Source organism: Drosophila hydei, unplaced genomic scaffold (genome assembly GCF_003285905.1).
Source record: "Drosophila hydei strain 15085-1641.00,03,60 unplaced genomic scaffold, DhydRS2 tig00000001-arrow-pilon, whole genome shotgun sequence".
Taxonomy (NCBI): domain Eukaryota; kingdom Metazoa; phylum Arthropoda; class Insecta; order Diptera; family Drosophilidae; genus Drosophila; species Drosophila hydei.
In genome coordinates this window covers 14,972,482-14,989,357 of record NW_022045643.1, presented here as the reverse complement: position 1 = coordinate 14,989,357, position 16,876 = coordinate 14,972,482, and the positions used below count along the sequence as shown (strand labels likewise).

At 41.7% G+C, this 16,876-nt stretch overlaps 3 protein-coding genes across 6 annotated transcripts; 1 reads left to right on the top strand and 2 right to left on the bottom strand.

Annotated features, from left to right (window-relative positions):
* Positions 1-69: 69 nt before the first annotated feature.
* Positions 70-1,650, bottom strand: LOC111604309 (39S ribosomal protein L39, mitochondrial). The gene is made up of 5 exons (XM_023322346.2): positions 1,475-1,650; positions 957-1,278; positions 798-898; positions 300-742; positions 70-233 (listed from the first exon to the last, which is right to left on the bottom strand). The coding sequence occupies exons 1-5, from the start codon at positions 1,545-1,547 to the stop codon at positions 174-176; spliced, it is 999 nt and encodes a 332-aa protein (XP_023178114.2). The 5' UTR covers positions 1,548-1,650; the 3' UTR covers positions 70-173.
* A 288-nt stretch (positions 1,651-1,938) lies between these two features.
* LOC111604303 (proteasome subunit beta type-7) lies at positions 1,939-3,103 on the top strand. The gene is made up of 3 exons (XM_023322334.2): positions 1,939-2,098; positions 2,160-2,339; positions 2,418-3,103. Exons 1-3 carry the CDS (start codon positions 2,037-2,039, stop codon positions 2,992-2,994), a joined length of 819 nt encoding a protein of 272 aa, XP_023178102.1. The 5' UTR covers positions 1,939-2,036; the 3' UTR covers positions 2,995-3,103.
* A 25-nt stretch (positions 3,104-3,128) lies between these two features.
* LOC111604304 (reversion-inducing cysteine-rich protein with Kazal motifs) lies at positions 3,129-16,160 on the bottom strand. Of its 4 annotated transcripts, none has more exons than XM_023322335.2 (8): positions 15,891-16,160; positions 14,235-14,899; positions 10,062-10,117; positions 7,066-7,183; positions 6,803-7,014; positions 5,961-6,114; positions 4,275-5,873; positions 3,129-4,214 (listed from the first exon to the last, which is right to left on the bottom strand). In XM_023322335.2, the coding sequence occupies exons 2-8, from the start codon at positions 14,578-14,580 to the stop codon at positions 3,421-3,423; spliced, it is 3,279 nt and encodes a 1,092-aa protein (XP_023178103.2). In that variant the 5' UTR covers positions 14,581-14,899; positions 15,891-16,160; the 3' UTR covers positions 3,129-3,420. The 4 variants fall into 4 exon arrangements, with proteins under 4 accessions (XP_023178103.2, XP_023178104.2, XP_023178105.2 ...); XM_023322336.2 differs by having other exon boundaries at positions 15,961-16,160; XM_023322337.2 differs by having other exon boundaries at positions 16,010-16,160.
* Between the last annotated feature and the right edge of the window lie 716 nt (positions 16,161-16,876).

The window sequence follows — 16,876 nt, the reverse complement described above, 5'->3', positions numbered from 1 at the left end:
TATATATCGTTCAGATATAATTGCCGAATTTATAACAAAAAATGTAAAAAAAAATATATTTTTACTATTAAGTTCTTTATAACGATGTTTAATGTATGTTGTAACCATATTTATAGACTATAGTTTTAAGTATTAAAGAACCTCTTGCAAATATACAAAGCTTTTATTTTAATTTAAGATAATTGCATTTGTCGTTGTTCCTCGAAGGGTTCAGTGGGTAAACGAGCGGAGTTCTGCAAATAATAAAAAAATGAATTAATCGATATAAAGAGCTGACTTTAATTAGTATTCAGACTAACCAGCTTCTGAGCGCGTTGTTCCAGCAAGCCGTATGCAAAGTGATTCAGAGCAAAGCCTGTGGGCAAGGCCACGCCCTGTACTCGGTAAAAAGCGTTTGATGCACCTTCGTTGGCCAACTTGTGTGCCGCTACCACAGTGCATTTACCCAGGAAACGGGTGGAGCCTACCATCGGACCACGCGAAATATCAATATGTTCGCCAAGCCGATAAAGCGTTACGCGACTCTGATGCTGTTGGGCAATACTTGGTAACTGTTCGCTTTTAAAGCGTAAATCTGAGAACATTTCCTTTGCTAAATCCAGATCCACCTCCAAGCGCTCGATGCGTAAGTCCTGCGCCGCCAATTTAACCATTTCTGCTGAAATGGCTCGCATTTCAGCTTTGGTCGGCTCCCAGTTTTGCACGCCAAGCACGATGTCGTGCACAAAGCTTCCTGATTTAACTGAAAATGGTCGTGGGTTAATTATTGTTCAACGATAGCTGAGAGTAAAACTCACTATTTGGTCCCGGAAAACTGTGCAACTGTAGATTAGCTTCCTGCTTAAAAGCTCGTTGCAAGGCAGCACCTAGCATGAAGCTACATGTGCGCCAAAAGGCTCTATAATGATGAATTAACATTAGTCTACCGTCACTATAACCGTGTTCTTTTCACTCACTTGTTAACTATGTGTGGATCAGATACATTAAAGTTAAGCAGTTGCAGCGTACAGGATTCCTGCAGAGGTCTGTGCATATCCCATGGAACACTTCCATCTATCAACGCTAACGCACTCCGTTTGCAGTGGCCTTCGCTCAAATGTTGCGCGCAATTATATGGAGTCGAAATGTTATTGTTCATGACCAGTGTCACGTCCTCGGGTAGACCCAAATAACGCACTTCGATCTTTTCAACTCGGCCAATCGCATCCTGCTGACGGCGCTGCTCTAGATTGAAAAGTTCATTCCGCTGTGCACTTGAGGCACTCGTCGGTAGCTTTGCTAAAATTTATGAAATAAGTAAGTATTAATGTTTTTATATGGTTATAAATATGGTTAATAAAAACTAGTTCCAACTTATACTTACAAAAACTAGTAAATAACTTAATCTAACACAGCAAAAGAATACAAAAGCCGCCGACATTACATAAAGGTTCCACATGCGGCATTCAAAACATTTCTGTGTGTTGTGACTTACCAATGCTTCGATATTGCTGTATTTGCGTAAGGGCGCCCAATGATTTCCTGAACAGTTTTGTGGTCGCAGCCATCGAATTTCTGTCAATAATATAATTATTATTTTAATACACAAGTCAGTAAAGCATTAACATCTGTTAAGGTCTGGAACATAACACGATTAAACAATACTGAGTATATTAACAGTGACATGCTGTTACTATTTGTTTCAACAATTCCTAAGCACTATTGTGACCTAAGTAAAAGTAGCACTTACATAAACTGATATAAAAATTCATGGATAGGCACTATTTCATGGTAATATTACAGAAATGGCAAGATCATCATAATGCAACTTTAGTTTAATTTAATATTAACAGTATAGATCACACACATCTATTCAAATACATATAAAATGTTACATTTTAGTCACAGTGATGCATTAATCGCAACATACCGATAGATTTCTATCGATATTCAAACTCAGAGTTTGCAAACCTTTGTCGATTAAAAAACAATTTGTGCCTGTCATTTGCACTGTCATTCTCCTTATAATTTTTGAAGAAATATAATATTAATTCAACATGACTTTGGATAGTGCTCCAGACGTGCCCCGTGCTGGCTTCAACTTTGATAATTGCCGGCGGTAAAATTAATATTTGTTGGCGTTTACTTTTACGAATTCACATACATTTTTATAATTTCAGCAATGCTGCCCTCTTACAAGGCGGTTTCAAGCCACCGACAACAACAAAAACGGGCACCACAATTGTTGGTATCATTTACAAGGATGGTGTTATATTGGGTGCTGACACTCGTGCCACTGAAGGACCCATTGTATCTGATAAAAACTGCGCCAAGATCCATTATTTGGCCAAAAACATTTAGTAAGTAGGAAAATACTAACTATATATTCTATATATATATATATATATATATATAAATATATCTATGTATTGGTTTAGCTGCTGTGGTGCCGGTACTGCCGCCGATACGGAGATGACCACGGACTTAATCTCATCCCAGCTGGAGCTCCATCGGCTCAATACGGAGCGACAGGTGCCTGTTGTATGTGCTAACAACATACTCAAGCAAATGCTATTTCGTTACCAGGGCCACATTAGCGCCGCGTTGGTCTTGGGAGGTGTCGATAAGAACGGACCGCATATATATTCCATTCATCCCCACGGTAGCTCCGATAAATTACCCTACGCAACCATGGGATCAGGCTGCTTAGCAGCTATGACCGTTTTCGAGAGTCGTTGGAAGCCTGACTTATCGGAGGAGGAAGGCAAACTTTTGGTGCGTGATGCTATTGCATCTGGCATCTTTAATGATCTTGGATCTGGATCAAATGTGGATCTATGCGTGATTCGCAAAGACAGCACTGAGTATTTGCGGAACTATGAGTTAGCCAACAAGAAAGGCGAACGCCAGATAGACTACAGATTCAAAAAGGGCACTTCAGCCACTCTACACACAACTATTAAGGATTTGTTGATCACCGAAAAAGTGCAGGTTGTTCCAATGGAAGTCTCTTAAGGCATGCGTTTATGATTTAAGTAATATTAAACACAACGTATCAATGCCTTCAATATGTATGAAGTTCAAAGGGAAATAAAGAACTTTTTATATTAAAGAAAAACTAAAACGGGAGCGCGATTTCTATTTGGTGTGCTTTATAAAACGTGTTTATTTTAGTATATTACATTACATTAGACTAGTTGTAAGCATAGGTAAATAACGCTGCTTTGGTCGGTATATTTGAAACTTAGAAGTATCTACTATTTAGTCATTATATTCGTATCCATGTCTTTAATGTGAGTTGCCATACATTTCAACAAGTAATTTTGCTAATATCACATTATACAGAGGGTCAATCCCTACCTGCTAAAGGCACGATGGGGTTGCTAACTTAACTGTTAAATGTTTGGCACCAAGAATTCACTTGATTTTTAAATTACACTCTTAAATAACTAAAGTGCGGCCGATCAAAAGTCCAATTACCAAAATACCAATCCCCTGGGATGGCATTAATACGCCGGCATTAACTGTGGGCTCCAGCATATGGGAAACGGTCAGGCTGGAAAGCGCCAGATTGGTAGTAATCCGTGGTGATTGCGAGGTTATCAGGGCTGAAATTTTCTCTGCTTCTATCGCGCAGACCTTCAGCTGCAGTGAATTTGGCCGATCACGAGGCACAAGCGCCACAAAGATGCCCACCTCCATGGTGAGAAAGCCGGTCAGCTGGCAGTCGCTGACTTGAACCAGGTGATCTAGCTCCTGCAGAATGCCATGTAGAGTCAACAAAGAGCTGTGCTGACCGTGCAGTGCATAATAAGCTCTGTCTAGTTGTTTGCGGGAGTATATGATTCGAAATGCGGCCCCTCCGCAAATGGGGCAGCAAGCCCCAGGCGGCACAATCTGTAGACAAAGCTTTGAGGGAAGGCTCGGACAGTTCACCGTTCTACAGCGACGTCCCATATCGTTGACCAGCAGTCCGACCTCGCGACATCGGCCTACATAGTCGACAGTCACATAATCGGCCAATGCAGCAAGGCTATTCCGATAAGTTACTCCATTAATGCCACAGACTAGCTCGGACAACTCATTGTTCACTTCGTACTCCGGCCGACATGCTCCCCAATAGGCTAATTGAAAATTACCCTGCAGTAGAGAGCAGGCATTAGGATGCGTCTTGCCCTCCGTATCGCACAGCTCCTTCGCATGGTGAATGCCACAGCCAGAAGAGGACACATTCACTGCAATAGTAACACTGCAATAGTAACGCAATCTAGTCCAACCAACAGCGTTTTACTTACCACAAATGTATTGTGGACATGGTCTTTGCATGCTGGAAAGACACACTTGTCGCTTTTCCAGACACTGAGTGCCAGATGGACAGCTAGCAGAGCCTGCCTGGCATGCATTGCGAGCATTACATGCTCCATACACAAAACTGTTCTCGGGCAAGCCCAGGCACTTAGCCACACAAGCGGATGGATAAGTGTTGCCATTGACCCCACAGACCGGCACGTAGTGGGCAGGACAATTGCAGGGTAAGCTGGTATAGCTTACATCCACATAGCCCGGAAGACGGCACTGCTGCTTCGTGCAGGTTATTTCACCGGCAAAGCAACTGCACAGATTACATTCGAGGTAAAATGATGAGCCGTGACGAAAGCTCCGTCCACCCGGCAGCACGCAGTGCGCATGGGTGTAGCTGGGGAGCGGCTGACACTGATCCACAATGCCACGCATACCACAACGGCAGACCACGTACTCCGCACTCAGCAGCTGGCTACTCGCAAGGCCAATACCACTGCTTGGGCTAATCATTTTGCCCACCCGAACATATGCCCCAAAGGGCACATTCAACGCAGAGGCCTGGCCCAAGCTACAGCCCGGAATACAGGAGTAGCCTTGGTTACCGTTACGCTGTGGCACACACACCTCACTGGCATTACAAGGCTTGGAGGCACAGGGTGAGTTAATTGTCAAGCCCGTCTTGGCTTCTCCCTCGCTCCACCCTTCAGCTGGATCGCTGTCTTTTAGATAGGTGCGTATTGATATGCACGGTTTTGGTTCTTCGTCCTCTGTCGCTGCTGGCGGTTGCAGTCGCTCGCAGATCGCCTGTGGTCGCTGTGGGTGTCTAGTCCAATCCAGGCACTCGTCCAATAGTTCAGTGCAATCCTCTCTACAAATCCCATTGTACAGACCCACTCGGGTACACGGCTGCAGCTGTAAGGCGCAGACAAGAGCTTGCCATTTGTCGGGAGCACAGCGTGTCGTGTTTTTTATGTAAAGCTCCTGGCCCAAAACGCGTATAAAACCGCGCTGCTGCAATAGCATAAAATCTTCGCGGGCCGCCGCATCATGTGCGGGCGTACAACTGCGGAATAGTTGAGTTGGGCGATTGTTGAAGTTGCTGCAAAAGCTCAATCCCTGACAGCCCAGTTCGCAGGGCGCGTCTACACTCTCAATGCAACGCCTTAGATCCAGCTCAGCCGGCTGCTCCAAGCACTCGGTATCAAAGCTGGCACGGGTCTCCCACCAGTCGTTGGTAAATATTTGGGTGCACAGCCGGCGACACTTGTGGCTGCTGGCATGCTCGCAGCACTGGCGCTTGGCTGCATCGATGCCCAGTTTATTGGGCTCGTCGCTGTCGGCTCCGTTGGAGAACAGTTTGGGACGCCATTGCGTCACCTGTCCACCTTGTGAAGGCACATACAACTTGCGAGTGACCGTCAGAAAGCACTGCCAAAAGGGAAGATGAGGTAACGGTATTCCGCAACCTGCCTCAAGACGCGCAAAGAGTACGTCACTACGTTCGACACTCTGTTGCAACTTGGATGCATGCAGCACTGTGTTGCACGTATGATGACACTTCTCATCGCGGCTATACTCACAGCATGGCAAGTCTATTGGAGAGAATTTAAATTAATCATAGATCATATAGATTTATATATATATATATATATTTAGATGCCTGCATACTAGCACCTTACATTTCTCAATGTCCAGCGGAGGAGTCATGTGCGTGTGATTATGAATGCATTGTAGCACATCGGCATTCCGTGCCCCACAGGTCTCATCTACCAGCTGGCTATTGGTATTGGAGGATCCCGTTTCATTTGGGGGCTCAAAGACTTCGCGACAAGCCTTTTAATAATTAATAATAAATAATAAATAATAATTAATAATACATATATTATGTTAATTATGTATATTCACAGAATCAAACAAGTACAAATATTCCAGTCGGGTCATACCAACTGTCCGTTTCGCCACGTCCTCAAGGGGTAAATATACATATATTAAATACATATATAATACTTGAAATGCTGTATTATTAATATATTAGTCACGACCTGCGTAGGCATGAGCAAGTATTTTTTGACCAATCCATAACTGTTTACTTTCCTAAGCTGTGGAAAATACAGGGTATACAGGGTATGCCCTCAATAGAGGAGCTCAATAATACATCAATAATCTAATCTTTCAGTTTATAGTTTTAAAACTGTAGAAAACCATTTCATTTGAGTTGGGTCTACAAGCTACACAGCTCTCGGGTGCCAACTGAATTTGATTATTTTATGAGCGATCCTAGGCGAATAGAAATTTGAAATAGGTTTGATTTAAATATTGCGATATACTTTCTAGGCTTTATAGTTCCTTGGACAAAGTGTCTCGAGTCTAGTTTCTTCGCCAAGAATCTGTCATTTCTATAGACGATCAGCTCTGAAGGTAGGGGAATGTTCGATCAAAACTATTTGTCCATCTCAACGAAGTTATACTGTACTTATTATAAAGTGTATGCAGCGTGCATTATTTATTGCATATTGTTTACCTGAAGGCACTCCGAGGTGCGCGCCTTGCCACAGCAACTGTCCGCTGCTTCCTGGTGCTCAAAGCAATCGTAGAGCACTTGCTCATCGCTGCGCCGGCAGACTTCAGTCAGCTCGTGGCTGGCAGCTGCCGTTGCGCAGGAATTTTTGCACTTCGGCAGAACGGCCACTTTGCAGCATCGACGGCCAGACCAAGATTTACCTCTGTCAACCGCTGGAAATGCCATTAAGGAACAACTTTTTGTGCACTGCTAATCGCACTTACCTTCAAGAGTGCGATTCATACAGCTCCAAAACTCCAGTTGATGCAGCTGGCAGTATTTTCTCAATTCTGTTTGAGACTCCTCACGTCCGTTTCCAGAGTCCAATTGAACTAACGATATCTGAAAGAAAATGGTATTATTATTATTAAATACGAGTGCATATTCTATAGACCTCTATGTATTTTCGACTTCGTTAGGTTGCGCTGGTATTCAAGATTTCATAAAGACGTTTCTCATTATTTGACGAAGGTAATTCTAAAAGTAATTCTTTTGATGTATTGGATTTCCTTCAATTGATTATCAGTTTATTAATCAATTTCAAACATTTTTTGATAGTTTTGGAATGTATCATCTAACTTATATATAACTTATACCCGTCAGTGATCCTCCGAGGAACATGCCGTTCCCATCGATACCTTCCCCTACCAAACAGCTCTGTTTTCAAAAGTTTTTTCACTATTTCGTTGACCTACTTTTACAGTTTCTGAGTTATATGTAATTTTCTTCTTATACGTACTTCCATATTATTGTTTTATTCGTATTGGCAATGAAAGTAACAAATACTTTTTCCACTCTTATTGATTCTACTCCACTGTTTTAATTGTTTTGCATTCTCTTAATAGGACTAGAATTTTCATGACCTCCTCTTCGTCAGCTATGCTGTAGATGAAGTCCATCTATCATAGCTAACTTAGTACCTAATATTATATGCAGTGCCAATTGTTAAATATATAGAGCTTGAGAACATGTTTCATTTTAGAGTTTTTGTCTTAACAGTTGAGAATGATTCCAGGCTGAAATTGCAGTTGTTGCTCTGCTCGAATAGTTTAGGCTGTTCTATACGATCGACATCATGGAGTATTCAACACTTCCAAAACGCCTCGGTATACCCTGCACTTCGTTTTATCGTTTCCATTGTCTCTAACATAGCACGTGTATTATGTTACATTTGAGATGTTGTTCGTTGCTGAGGGCAAGCGAGTGTCTCATAAATAAGGCGAGAATACTTCAATAACGAAGCAACAAATTTTTCGGCCCGCTTATCTTCCGCAGTAATCTGAGTCTGTCGATGTCTACTAAAGATACAATACGCCTCTCCTGTCTTTCAGTCGTCGCACTGTTCACAATTTACATACATCGCATCCATTGGACAACTTCCTTTGGGCAGAGGAAGTGCCATGGCTTTTTACGGATAGGCGTGCTTCGAGACTACCTATCATAATATATTCATAACATAATGAGTGATCGGAATACTAAAGGTTCACTATTTCATTGGACACTTCTGCTACATCTTCTAGGGCTGTCTGCCATCTAGATAGTCGCACTTGCAACGATTATTGTCTCGCCACGCCTGCAACAGACTGGAAGAGGGGGATTTTGGCAGTAACAACAATAAAAATGTGTGCGGAAAATATGTGAAATTATCAGCCAGAGGGAATCAGGTTCGACTTTTCACACGTTTTTGGGTAGATTTGATTGCTCTTTTCGGTTTCTATTGGGGTTTCTGGTTTCCATCTGATGCCTTGCTGCTGCTGCACCCAGTGCACTAAACCGGTCTGGAAGCAGATATTATCCTTTAGTTGTCGTTTTGTCGGATTCAATTTCAGCAAAGATTTAATGCCTTCATTTGCATTTATAAATGAAAAACTCAACCCGTTTTCTGCTGCAACAAACGAGAAACTGTTGCAGCAACTAATTGGTTTTAGAAATTGTTATGATTACAAATTTAAATGATGTCAGTGATTTGATTGCGGGTCGACTAGTGAGGGGTTGGGCTGAGAGCAACGGCACTAGCATCGCACCGGCACCGGCAATGGCAACAGCACTGGTAACTGGCCTCTGTATGTATACCCTTATAAAAAGTCTATCAAATTCTATTTATATCAAGTATATGTATATTTGTGTAACAACTGAATGAGTTTGACAACAATAATAGAGACGTATTGAAGGCAATCTAGACAAGGATCTTAGCGGCTAGAGCAAATTAAGCATTGAAATGCTTCAAGTTTAAGCTAACTACTGCACCTCTATACACAATTATTAATTAATAAATGACATTTAAAATCCAGATATGAAATATAAGAATATATTTCAATGTATTGAACTTTTAATATAAGCGTTATATATTAGTCCAGCCTTACTCCGCTTAACGGCCGATTGGTTTCGTTTTATATAATGGCCAATGACATCTCGAATAGATATAATCTTTTTGGCAGAGGTATTTTGCATTTATCACATTTATCTTTCTATTATCAATACTAAAAATTTAAAAGCTGACGTAACTAGAGGCAATTATAGTTTGAAGTCGCCACTTGAAAATCCTTCGGGAGAACTGCTGATCCTAGTTGCTCTTTGATCTTCTGCTGCCATTGCATTAAAAATAATCCAAATTATAGTTTTTGTAGAGTATTAAGAAGTCCACTAGCTTGGCTAATCGCTGCTTCTTGTTTTCACTCCAATGCTTAAACTTATGAATGACTTTTAGTGGCAAACAGGTTGGGTTGGTCGTTGGTTGGTCTTGTTGCAATTACCTGTTTGTGGTTGATGCTAATTAACAATGTAATTGCTCGAATTTCAGCTATATGTGCAATATTAGCTAGTTATTCGCGCCTGGACTTCGTTGCGGGACAAGGCAGCAGTATCAACAACAATAACAACAACGGATGTTGCTGTCAAAGTTCTTTCTTCGCAACATGACTTGGCTGTCATATTAATTTTCTGAGCCCAACGCGTACAATGCATTCTAATAACTTTTTTACAACACGCTGGCGCTTGGTTTAGTATGCAGCTCATTCCGATAGGCATTAAATACCAGGAAATGTTCGGACACAGTAGTCTCTCGCCTTATCATCTGATCAAAATAGTCGTTGACCGCACTGTGTGTGTGTGTGTGTGTGTGTGTGTGTGTGTGTGTATTATAATGTATTCTACCTATGTCCCAAGACTTTCATGTAAGAACTAGGCATTCGTTGAACCTTTATCGATCTCAGCTACTTACGTTCTCGCATGCTGTGCGACATGAGCCAAAGACCTGGTTGCAACATGTGAAGACATCTGCAAATATAAAATTAAAATACAAATCAGTCCATTTGTTGCAAGCTGCAAGTTACCCTTTTGTGTCCACATGAACCCAAACTGATTTAATGTGTGATCAAATGCATTTCTAGCTGCTGTAGTTTAGTTTTATTTGGTTTTTTATACCCTGATCACATCGAAAACGGGATTCAGTTTAATGGGTATAACGGGAATGGGTATAATGGTTATAAGAAAATGTATGTAACAGGCAAAAGGCGACATAACAAGTTCCAGAAAGTATATATATTCTTGATCAGAACGATGATGACCGTCTGTTCGTCTGAGTGCCTGTCCGTCTGCCTGTAGAGGCTTTTAAATGAATACTAGTTTATACCATATGCAATACAATTTTACCTTTTTTTTTAAACTGATTCCATTACCTTAATAGCGATAAAACTCGATTAAGCTTAAATACCGTTAAAATTGGAAAATTCAGATTTACTTTGTGGGTTCTTGCAATGAATATAGATATTTTGGACAACTCCGCCTTGTGCTTTGGCATAGAAGCATCTGGATGATATAATTATGCTCATCTCAACAATTGAGTTCCTATAGTAAAGTTCAGACTGCGCAGTTGGCAGAGAGTGTATTGGGTGTCCTCCTGGTTAGGGTATCTACTAGTCGAGCCCTCTCGCCTAGTGCACTCTTAACTGCTTCTATTTGTATACCTTTATGAGCAAGTTATCTGTGTAGCTTTTTGCGAACCTCCCGATTTTATCTCCATTAAACTTCGCTATCAACTACTGGTTCGTCAGCTATTAAAGCGTCCTATTAAAGCTACACCAATGAAATGTCAAATATAATCCCATTTTTTCAGACACTGATCGAGAAAAACATTGCAAGATAAAGATAATTGTTTTCAGATATATAGAAGAAATTAAGTAATCCTTTAGTCTAGTGCTCCAACTCGAATCAGCTAGTTGTACGCATTAAACAAAGAGAAGAGAAACAAAGAGACTGAAGCTTTTTTATTCACTTCATATCGTGTCTTCTTAGCAATATAAATTTAGTATTTTATGCAAGACTCACACTGCCTCGGCTGGCAAAATGCAATTTCGAGCTCATTAAAATGCCTGTCAAAAAGTGGCAGAGCTTGCAAAAATGCCTGATTTGCAGCCGCAGCTTTTGCCACATTTCTGACATGTGAGGCACAAGGCATACATCACACATGCAGCACAGAATCGGTGTCGTTGTCGTTGGATGACTTCAACGATCCCTGGGCACAATTAGTTCGATTCACACCGATTGCCATCTTATCTACTCAAGTACTCGGAGGTGCTCAGTGGGCACTTGTGTGTGTGTTAATGCGTATTGTGCCTAAGCAGTCTGAGTGATCACTTATTAAGTAGTTGCCGTTTAGATTGCCCTGGCTGGCATCATTTAGTGATTTCTCATTGGGTGTAGAACTTTGACGCTGCACGCAACTAACGTGCAACATGTGCGCCACATGCCTCACCCTAGCCAACAGCCCAGCCCAACAGTGACAGTTGCACTTGCAGTGGGTCTGGAGCGGGTTCAAAGAGTTTCGTTGAGTGCGTGAAAAATGTCGCTTTTGTCACATCTTGTGCGGCGGGCAACTGGCGGAAGGGGAGCTCGACTCAGACTCGGCAGGGATGTTGCCAGCTGCGTAAGTTCCCAAAACATCAAAAGCACAACTCATTAATTAAGTGTGTGCATTGGCTGTGGGCCAGGCAGCGCGGGCACAAGTGCGTGTTTCCCCATGTTGACCGCCTCTTCCACAACCTCCCATATTTTTGGCGTGCCCGTCTATTTCGCCAGTCGAGTGCGACAGTTTTTGGTTTATGACTAATTTTAGAGCATTTACTTTGAAGTCTTGAGAAATCATTTTTGATTTCCACGCGCTGTTTCCCCATTGAATCTTTATTTGAATTAAAAAACTATTTTTCAACAATTAAAGTGTGTAAGAACAAGTGTGCGAACAAGTTTCTTCTGCGGGGCAATACTCCCTGTTTATTTATAAGACTATCATGTACCTATGCCCAGTACTTCAGGAGCTGACATCTATAGATAAATACACATTTGCATATGTATCTGTCTGGAAAAGATAGAAAACATTTCTAAGCAACAGCTTTCCCTACAGGGTATTCGTTAGTCGCTTTCAGTTCGGCTTGTTTTTATTTTGCCCTCGTCAAGTGCTATTTTTATTACAGTTGCAAAGTTGCGCAGTCTTTGCGCGGCGTCGGTTATTGTATGGCCAATGATCTTAGTAGCTGTCAACACAGGCCGAAGCACCCAGCAGCCAAGCAGCAGCAGCCAAGCAGCCAGCAGCCAAGCACTAAGCACTGAGGCAGATGTAGCCTATAAATAAAGGAAACGTCTCAATAGCAGCTACTTTGGGCGATTTTTGTATTTCTTGGGACACAAGCTTGTCAAATGCCGCCGCTAATTTATAGAGCTCAGATTTGCCACAGACTGCGTGAAGAATCAAGCTGCCACATTGAGGCATGGCCACCGTAGAGGCTAGCTAATCTTTTATTCCCAATTCATTCATAAATAATCATTTTATTATCATTTGTTATGCACAAGTCAAAACAAGTAAACAATAAATGTGAACAACTCGTCGGCATTCAGAATTTGTTAGTATGCAAAGCATTTCTAATGATGGCCAATGAATTGATAATGCCGACGCACAACGGCATTGGCATGCGAGGCATCACTCGTCGCAAATCTAGCCATGGTCAGAGCCCTTTTTGCAACTTTCCAACTGCAAGCGATAGCGAGTTAAGCACCGCCAACGACAAATATGTGCAGCCCATAAAATCGCATTTCATTGGAAATCTAACAAATTTATCATACGCTCGCCATTATTCACTTCAGCGCGTAAATTAAGTGGTCGCTGCGAGTGTTGGTATTGATGGCATGTGGTTTGCTCAGGCCGACGCCTTGTTCAGCTGCGACTGTAGCTGAAGCAGAAGCTCGGGATGATGCTGCATATATGTGGAATATGCTGGCGCCAGCAGCCAGCAGCGTAAACAGCCGCTCGTCGTGTAGCTTAAATAGGGCTTTGGCACAGTTTCAATTTAGATTCATACACGACACTCAGATACATGCGCTTGTGGCATATAGGATGTGGGATGTGGCATTTGGCATTTGGCATTTGGCATTTGGCATGTAGACAGTGGCGCCTACCCGGTTAACATGAACCTAGAATAGTACGCAACCATAAAACCCTTTTTATAGGATCTTCAAAATTCAAAGACAGTCAAAAGGAAAAAGACGCCCATAGAAAATGATAGTTACGTTTTGGAATCTCAAATCTCTGTAGGAATATTGATTGTGATATATATTCTTATGTTCTATTGAAATAATTAAATACAAGTTGCGTTTTCTCACATCTTGATGAGTAAACAGAGTTTGGGGCATGCAACAAAAAGGAATCTAGATAGTACCCTTCCACGGAAACTGTGGCATACGCCACTGCTCTTTGGTATATGTATGTATATATCTGTATACATACTCGCATGCAAGCCTATAGCTACTCATCATCGGGCACTTTCAATTAAAACATTTCATTCTCTCTTGTATATTGCCTTTGATTAAGCTAGCGGATGAGCAACATTGCCATGGCATATTTAAATAGAGATATATATGCACACATATCATTCCAATATGTTCGTGTGTCTTGATTAATAAAATTTCGGTGACATTGGACGGCAAAAGTTTTAAACAATTTTCAATGAGTTTTTTGGAATACCAAAGTATTTAAGCATTGCATGAAACTGTTGGATAAGTATCCAGGGCTCTATCAAACGAAGCTATATTTTAACAGTAACAGAACAGTTATTGCTATAAGAGTTATATAAATTAAAAGCATTTTCTAAATAAAAATTCACTTGAATGGGATTTTCGGTTTACCGAATTGATACTGAGTTGGTTAATAGATGCTTCACTGTATTATTGTTTGCCTCTGTGGATGCTACAGCAATATGCCATCAGCCAGACTTGAGTCAGTGCAAACTTAAGCAGCTGATAAGCGGTTTCGTTTGAAGTTCCGAGCGGCAAAGCGGGGTCATCGGGTAACCATTCATATAGTAGTTGAGCTGATAAGGCGCTTTTGCTGTTGCTGTTGACTTACCATGGGGAGCAGTGCTCGCTGTGGCAGGCTTGGACTGGTCATCTGCATCGCTGATATCCACATCGATCCAGTCATAGCCCTCCTCCTCGTCCGTCTCCGCCTCTTCCTCCTGCTTCCGGCTATTGAAAGGTCGACTATTTTTGCCCCTTCGCAGCTGTGGCCGAACTCTGGAGTCTGTGACTTTATTACGTCGATGCGGATGGAGAGCCGTGTGCAAGTGGCCGTCCGATCTACTGTGACCTACCTCCTTCTGCTGCTGCTGCTGCTGCTGCTGCTGCTCCAGTTTTAGGGCACCGACACTAAGCGTTATAAGTGCAATGGCGAGCAACAGCCAAGAGACCCGCATTTTTTATTCACTTGATTTGGAGTTTCGTTTCTTGTATTTCTGTTGCTGATAAGAGAGTTTGTGGTTGCTCTTAACGCCCTTGTCGTAAGTGCATTTTGCGAGCATTAGCTTATCGGCGAAAGGAAACGGAAATAGTTCACGTGCCAGCGTCCATTTAATGGCATTCAACACAGATGTCCGGCTGGGCAGCGTGTCCGTTTAAGTAAATGTGCAGGAGATACGTAATACTTTCGAACTGAACGCCGATATTTCGATATAGATACACATTCTGATGATGGACCCACTCAATGGGGTTGCTGTCTGAAGTGATGTTCTGTTTCTAGATAGTGGAAAATGTGTCTATTAAATATAATGCGAAGGCAAAGCTCAGCACAGCATTCGAAAAACAAATTGTATAAGTTTGTTGGACTGGTCTGTGATCTCAAAAGAATACGAAGACCTCTAAAAATACACCACATCGCCCACATCTCCCACATGCCCTTCCCCTCTCCTCTTGCCCTGTCACACAGTAATTAAGCCAATTGACCTCGTGTTTGGCCGTTTGCAAGTGCTATAAAGCAATAAAGTCAGAGCATAAAGCGGCTTGACGGGACGCGGGAAGCGAACAGCGTCGACAGTGTCGCCGGCCACATTTATCAAAAGTGAACAGAAAATAAAACAAAATTTATAAGAATATATATAAATGATGTGAAAACACAGCCGACTTCTGGCATGCCTTTAAAGCGACTGCCACACTGACAGACTGCATACTTAGTATGTACACACGGCTGCGCACTAATGATACCAAGTCTTGGTGCTTCACTGCTGGCGGTGTAATGCTTTGATGTCCTTCTAATTGCATATTTTACGGCGCACTGGAACCGCCCACTTACTAGATGCACAAACACTCACTCACACACGCCAGCTCGAATATCGCATGCAAGTGCATTATATCCTGCTAAAGGGTTCCACTCGGCGTGGGTGTGTAAGTGGAGCTATTTGTTGCAAGTCCCGCACAAAGGCGGCAGGATGCTGGCGATGAGTCGCTGACAAAGCACAAAGATCTCAAAAGTCAAAAGACAAAAGGGAAACGCACACAAAACTAGACAAATATTAACTCATATGCTGTCAGCATACAGTGAAATGTCATAAAGCCGACTGCTGGGTGGGTCCCAGCGGGCTCCAGCTTTGATTTGGGTATACACATGCACATGCACCTATATGTGGAAAGGAACAATGCACCCCAGCCAACTGTCACTACAAATGGCGCTACTTTTCGAAAGCTCACGCGAGGATGCACAACCAAAGCAGAGGCACTTCACCAGGCGCACATTTTTAACAAGCAGCCGCAAAGTCACAACACTTCGAGCCACTTGCCCTTTGGTTTTTTCCTTCACTAACACTAGTACTTGCTTATAGCACATATTTCCACAATTTTAAGGCCGTTTACCGATATTGAAAATTGATATTTTCGAATTCTCCATAGCAAAACTTTGCCACATTCGCGTTGCGTACAATCTTTACTTTCCGAGTGGCGAAGAGCCGAGAGCGCACAACACCCGCGAGCGCGTTAGCTGACAGTCGGCAACTGAATGAATTGGCTCTTAATCTTCATGCGTGCGGCAAGCGCAGAGTAAATAGCCCGTGCACAGTGGTGCAGCCACTGGTAAGAACGTTAACAGAATTCGATTGACAAATTCAATTCAATTTAATATTTCTATAGTTGATCTGACGAATAAAACAAGAAGACATTAAAAAGAAAATTACTTTTTTTATCCCCTCTATATTTGATAAAATTAAGCAAAACTAAATCTACTAACAAATCATGTTTCAATTATTATTCCGTACCATCTGCTCATTTAGTTTAAATAGCTCTACTTCTTGTCTCAATTTTAGCAATTGAACAATGATTAATATAAATAATAGCTTTTGTGAATATTGTAAAATCTCGTCATCCCATTTTTCTAGAAAACAATTTGTGTTGATTTAGCCTTTATATATATATTTGCAAATATATTTGACATATTTTTCTAAAATATATTAATACATTCTGTGTGAAAGTATCAGTTCAATGCGGCTTATCAGTTAATTACTATAAAAACTTATTTATTGGGATTAGAAAAAATTGTTGAATCAAATGTTATCAATAACTATTTGGCGTCAACATATTAATGAATCGTTAATAACGTTCTACTACTACAGATTTTATTATTTAGTTTCAACTATGGGACAGATATTTCAAGATAGGTACAATGTATAAAGGTACATTTAGTACACTGAACGCTGCATCCATTGGGATGTTCGAAAAACTACCTCA

Coding starts and splice junctions, on each gene's coding strand:
- LOC111604309 (XM_023322346.2), bottom strand. CDS start 1,547: ATGGCTGCGACCACAAAACTGTTCAGGAAATCATTGGGCGCCCTTACG. Junction 899..956: donor GATCCACACATAGTTAACAA/GTGAGTGAAAAG, acceptor TCATCATTATAG/AGCCTTTTGGCGCACATGTA. Junction 743..797: donor CAGTTTTCCGGGACCAAATA/GTGAGTTTTACT, acceptor GACCATTTTCAG/TTAAATCAGGAAGCTTTGTG.
- LOC111604304 (XM_023322335.2), bottom strand. CDS start 14,580: ATGCGGGTCTCTTGGCTGTTGCTCGCCATTGCACTTATAACGCTTAGT. Junction 7,015..7,065: donor TATGAATCGCACTCTTGAAG/GTAAGTGCGATT, acceptor TGGCATTTCCAG/CGGTTGACAGAGGTAAATCT. Junction 4,215..4,274: donor ATGTCCACAATACATTTGTG/GTAAGTAAAACG, acceptor TTACTATTGCAG/TGAATGTGTCCTCTTCTGGC.
- LOC111604303 (XM_023322334.2), top strand. CDS start 2,037: ATGACTTTGGATAGTGCTCCAGACGTGCCCCGTGCTGGCTTCAACTTT. Junction 2,099..2,159: donor AACTTTGATAATTGCCGGCG/GTAAAATTAATA, acceptor TTATAATTTCAG/CAATGCTGCCCTCTTACAAG. Junction 2,340..2,417: donor TATTTGGCCAAAAACATTTA/GTAAGTAGGAAA, acceptor GTATTGGTTTAG/CTGCTGTGGTGCCGGTACTG.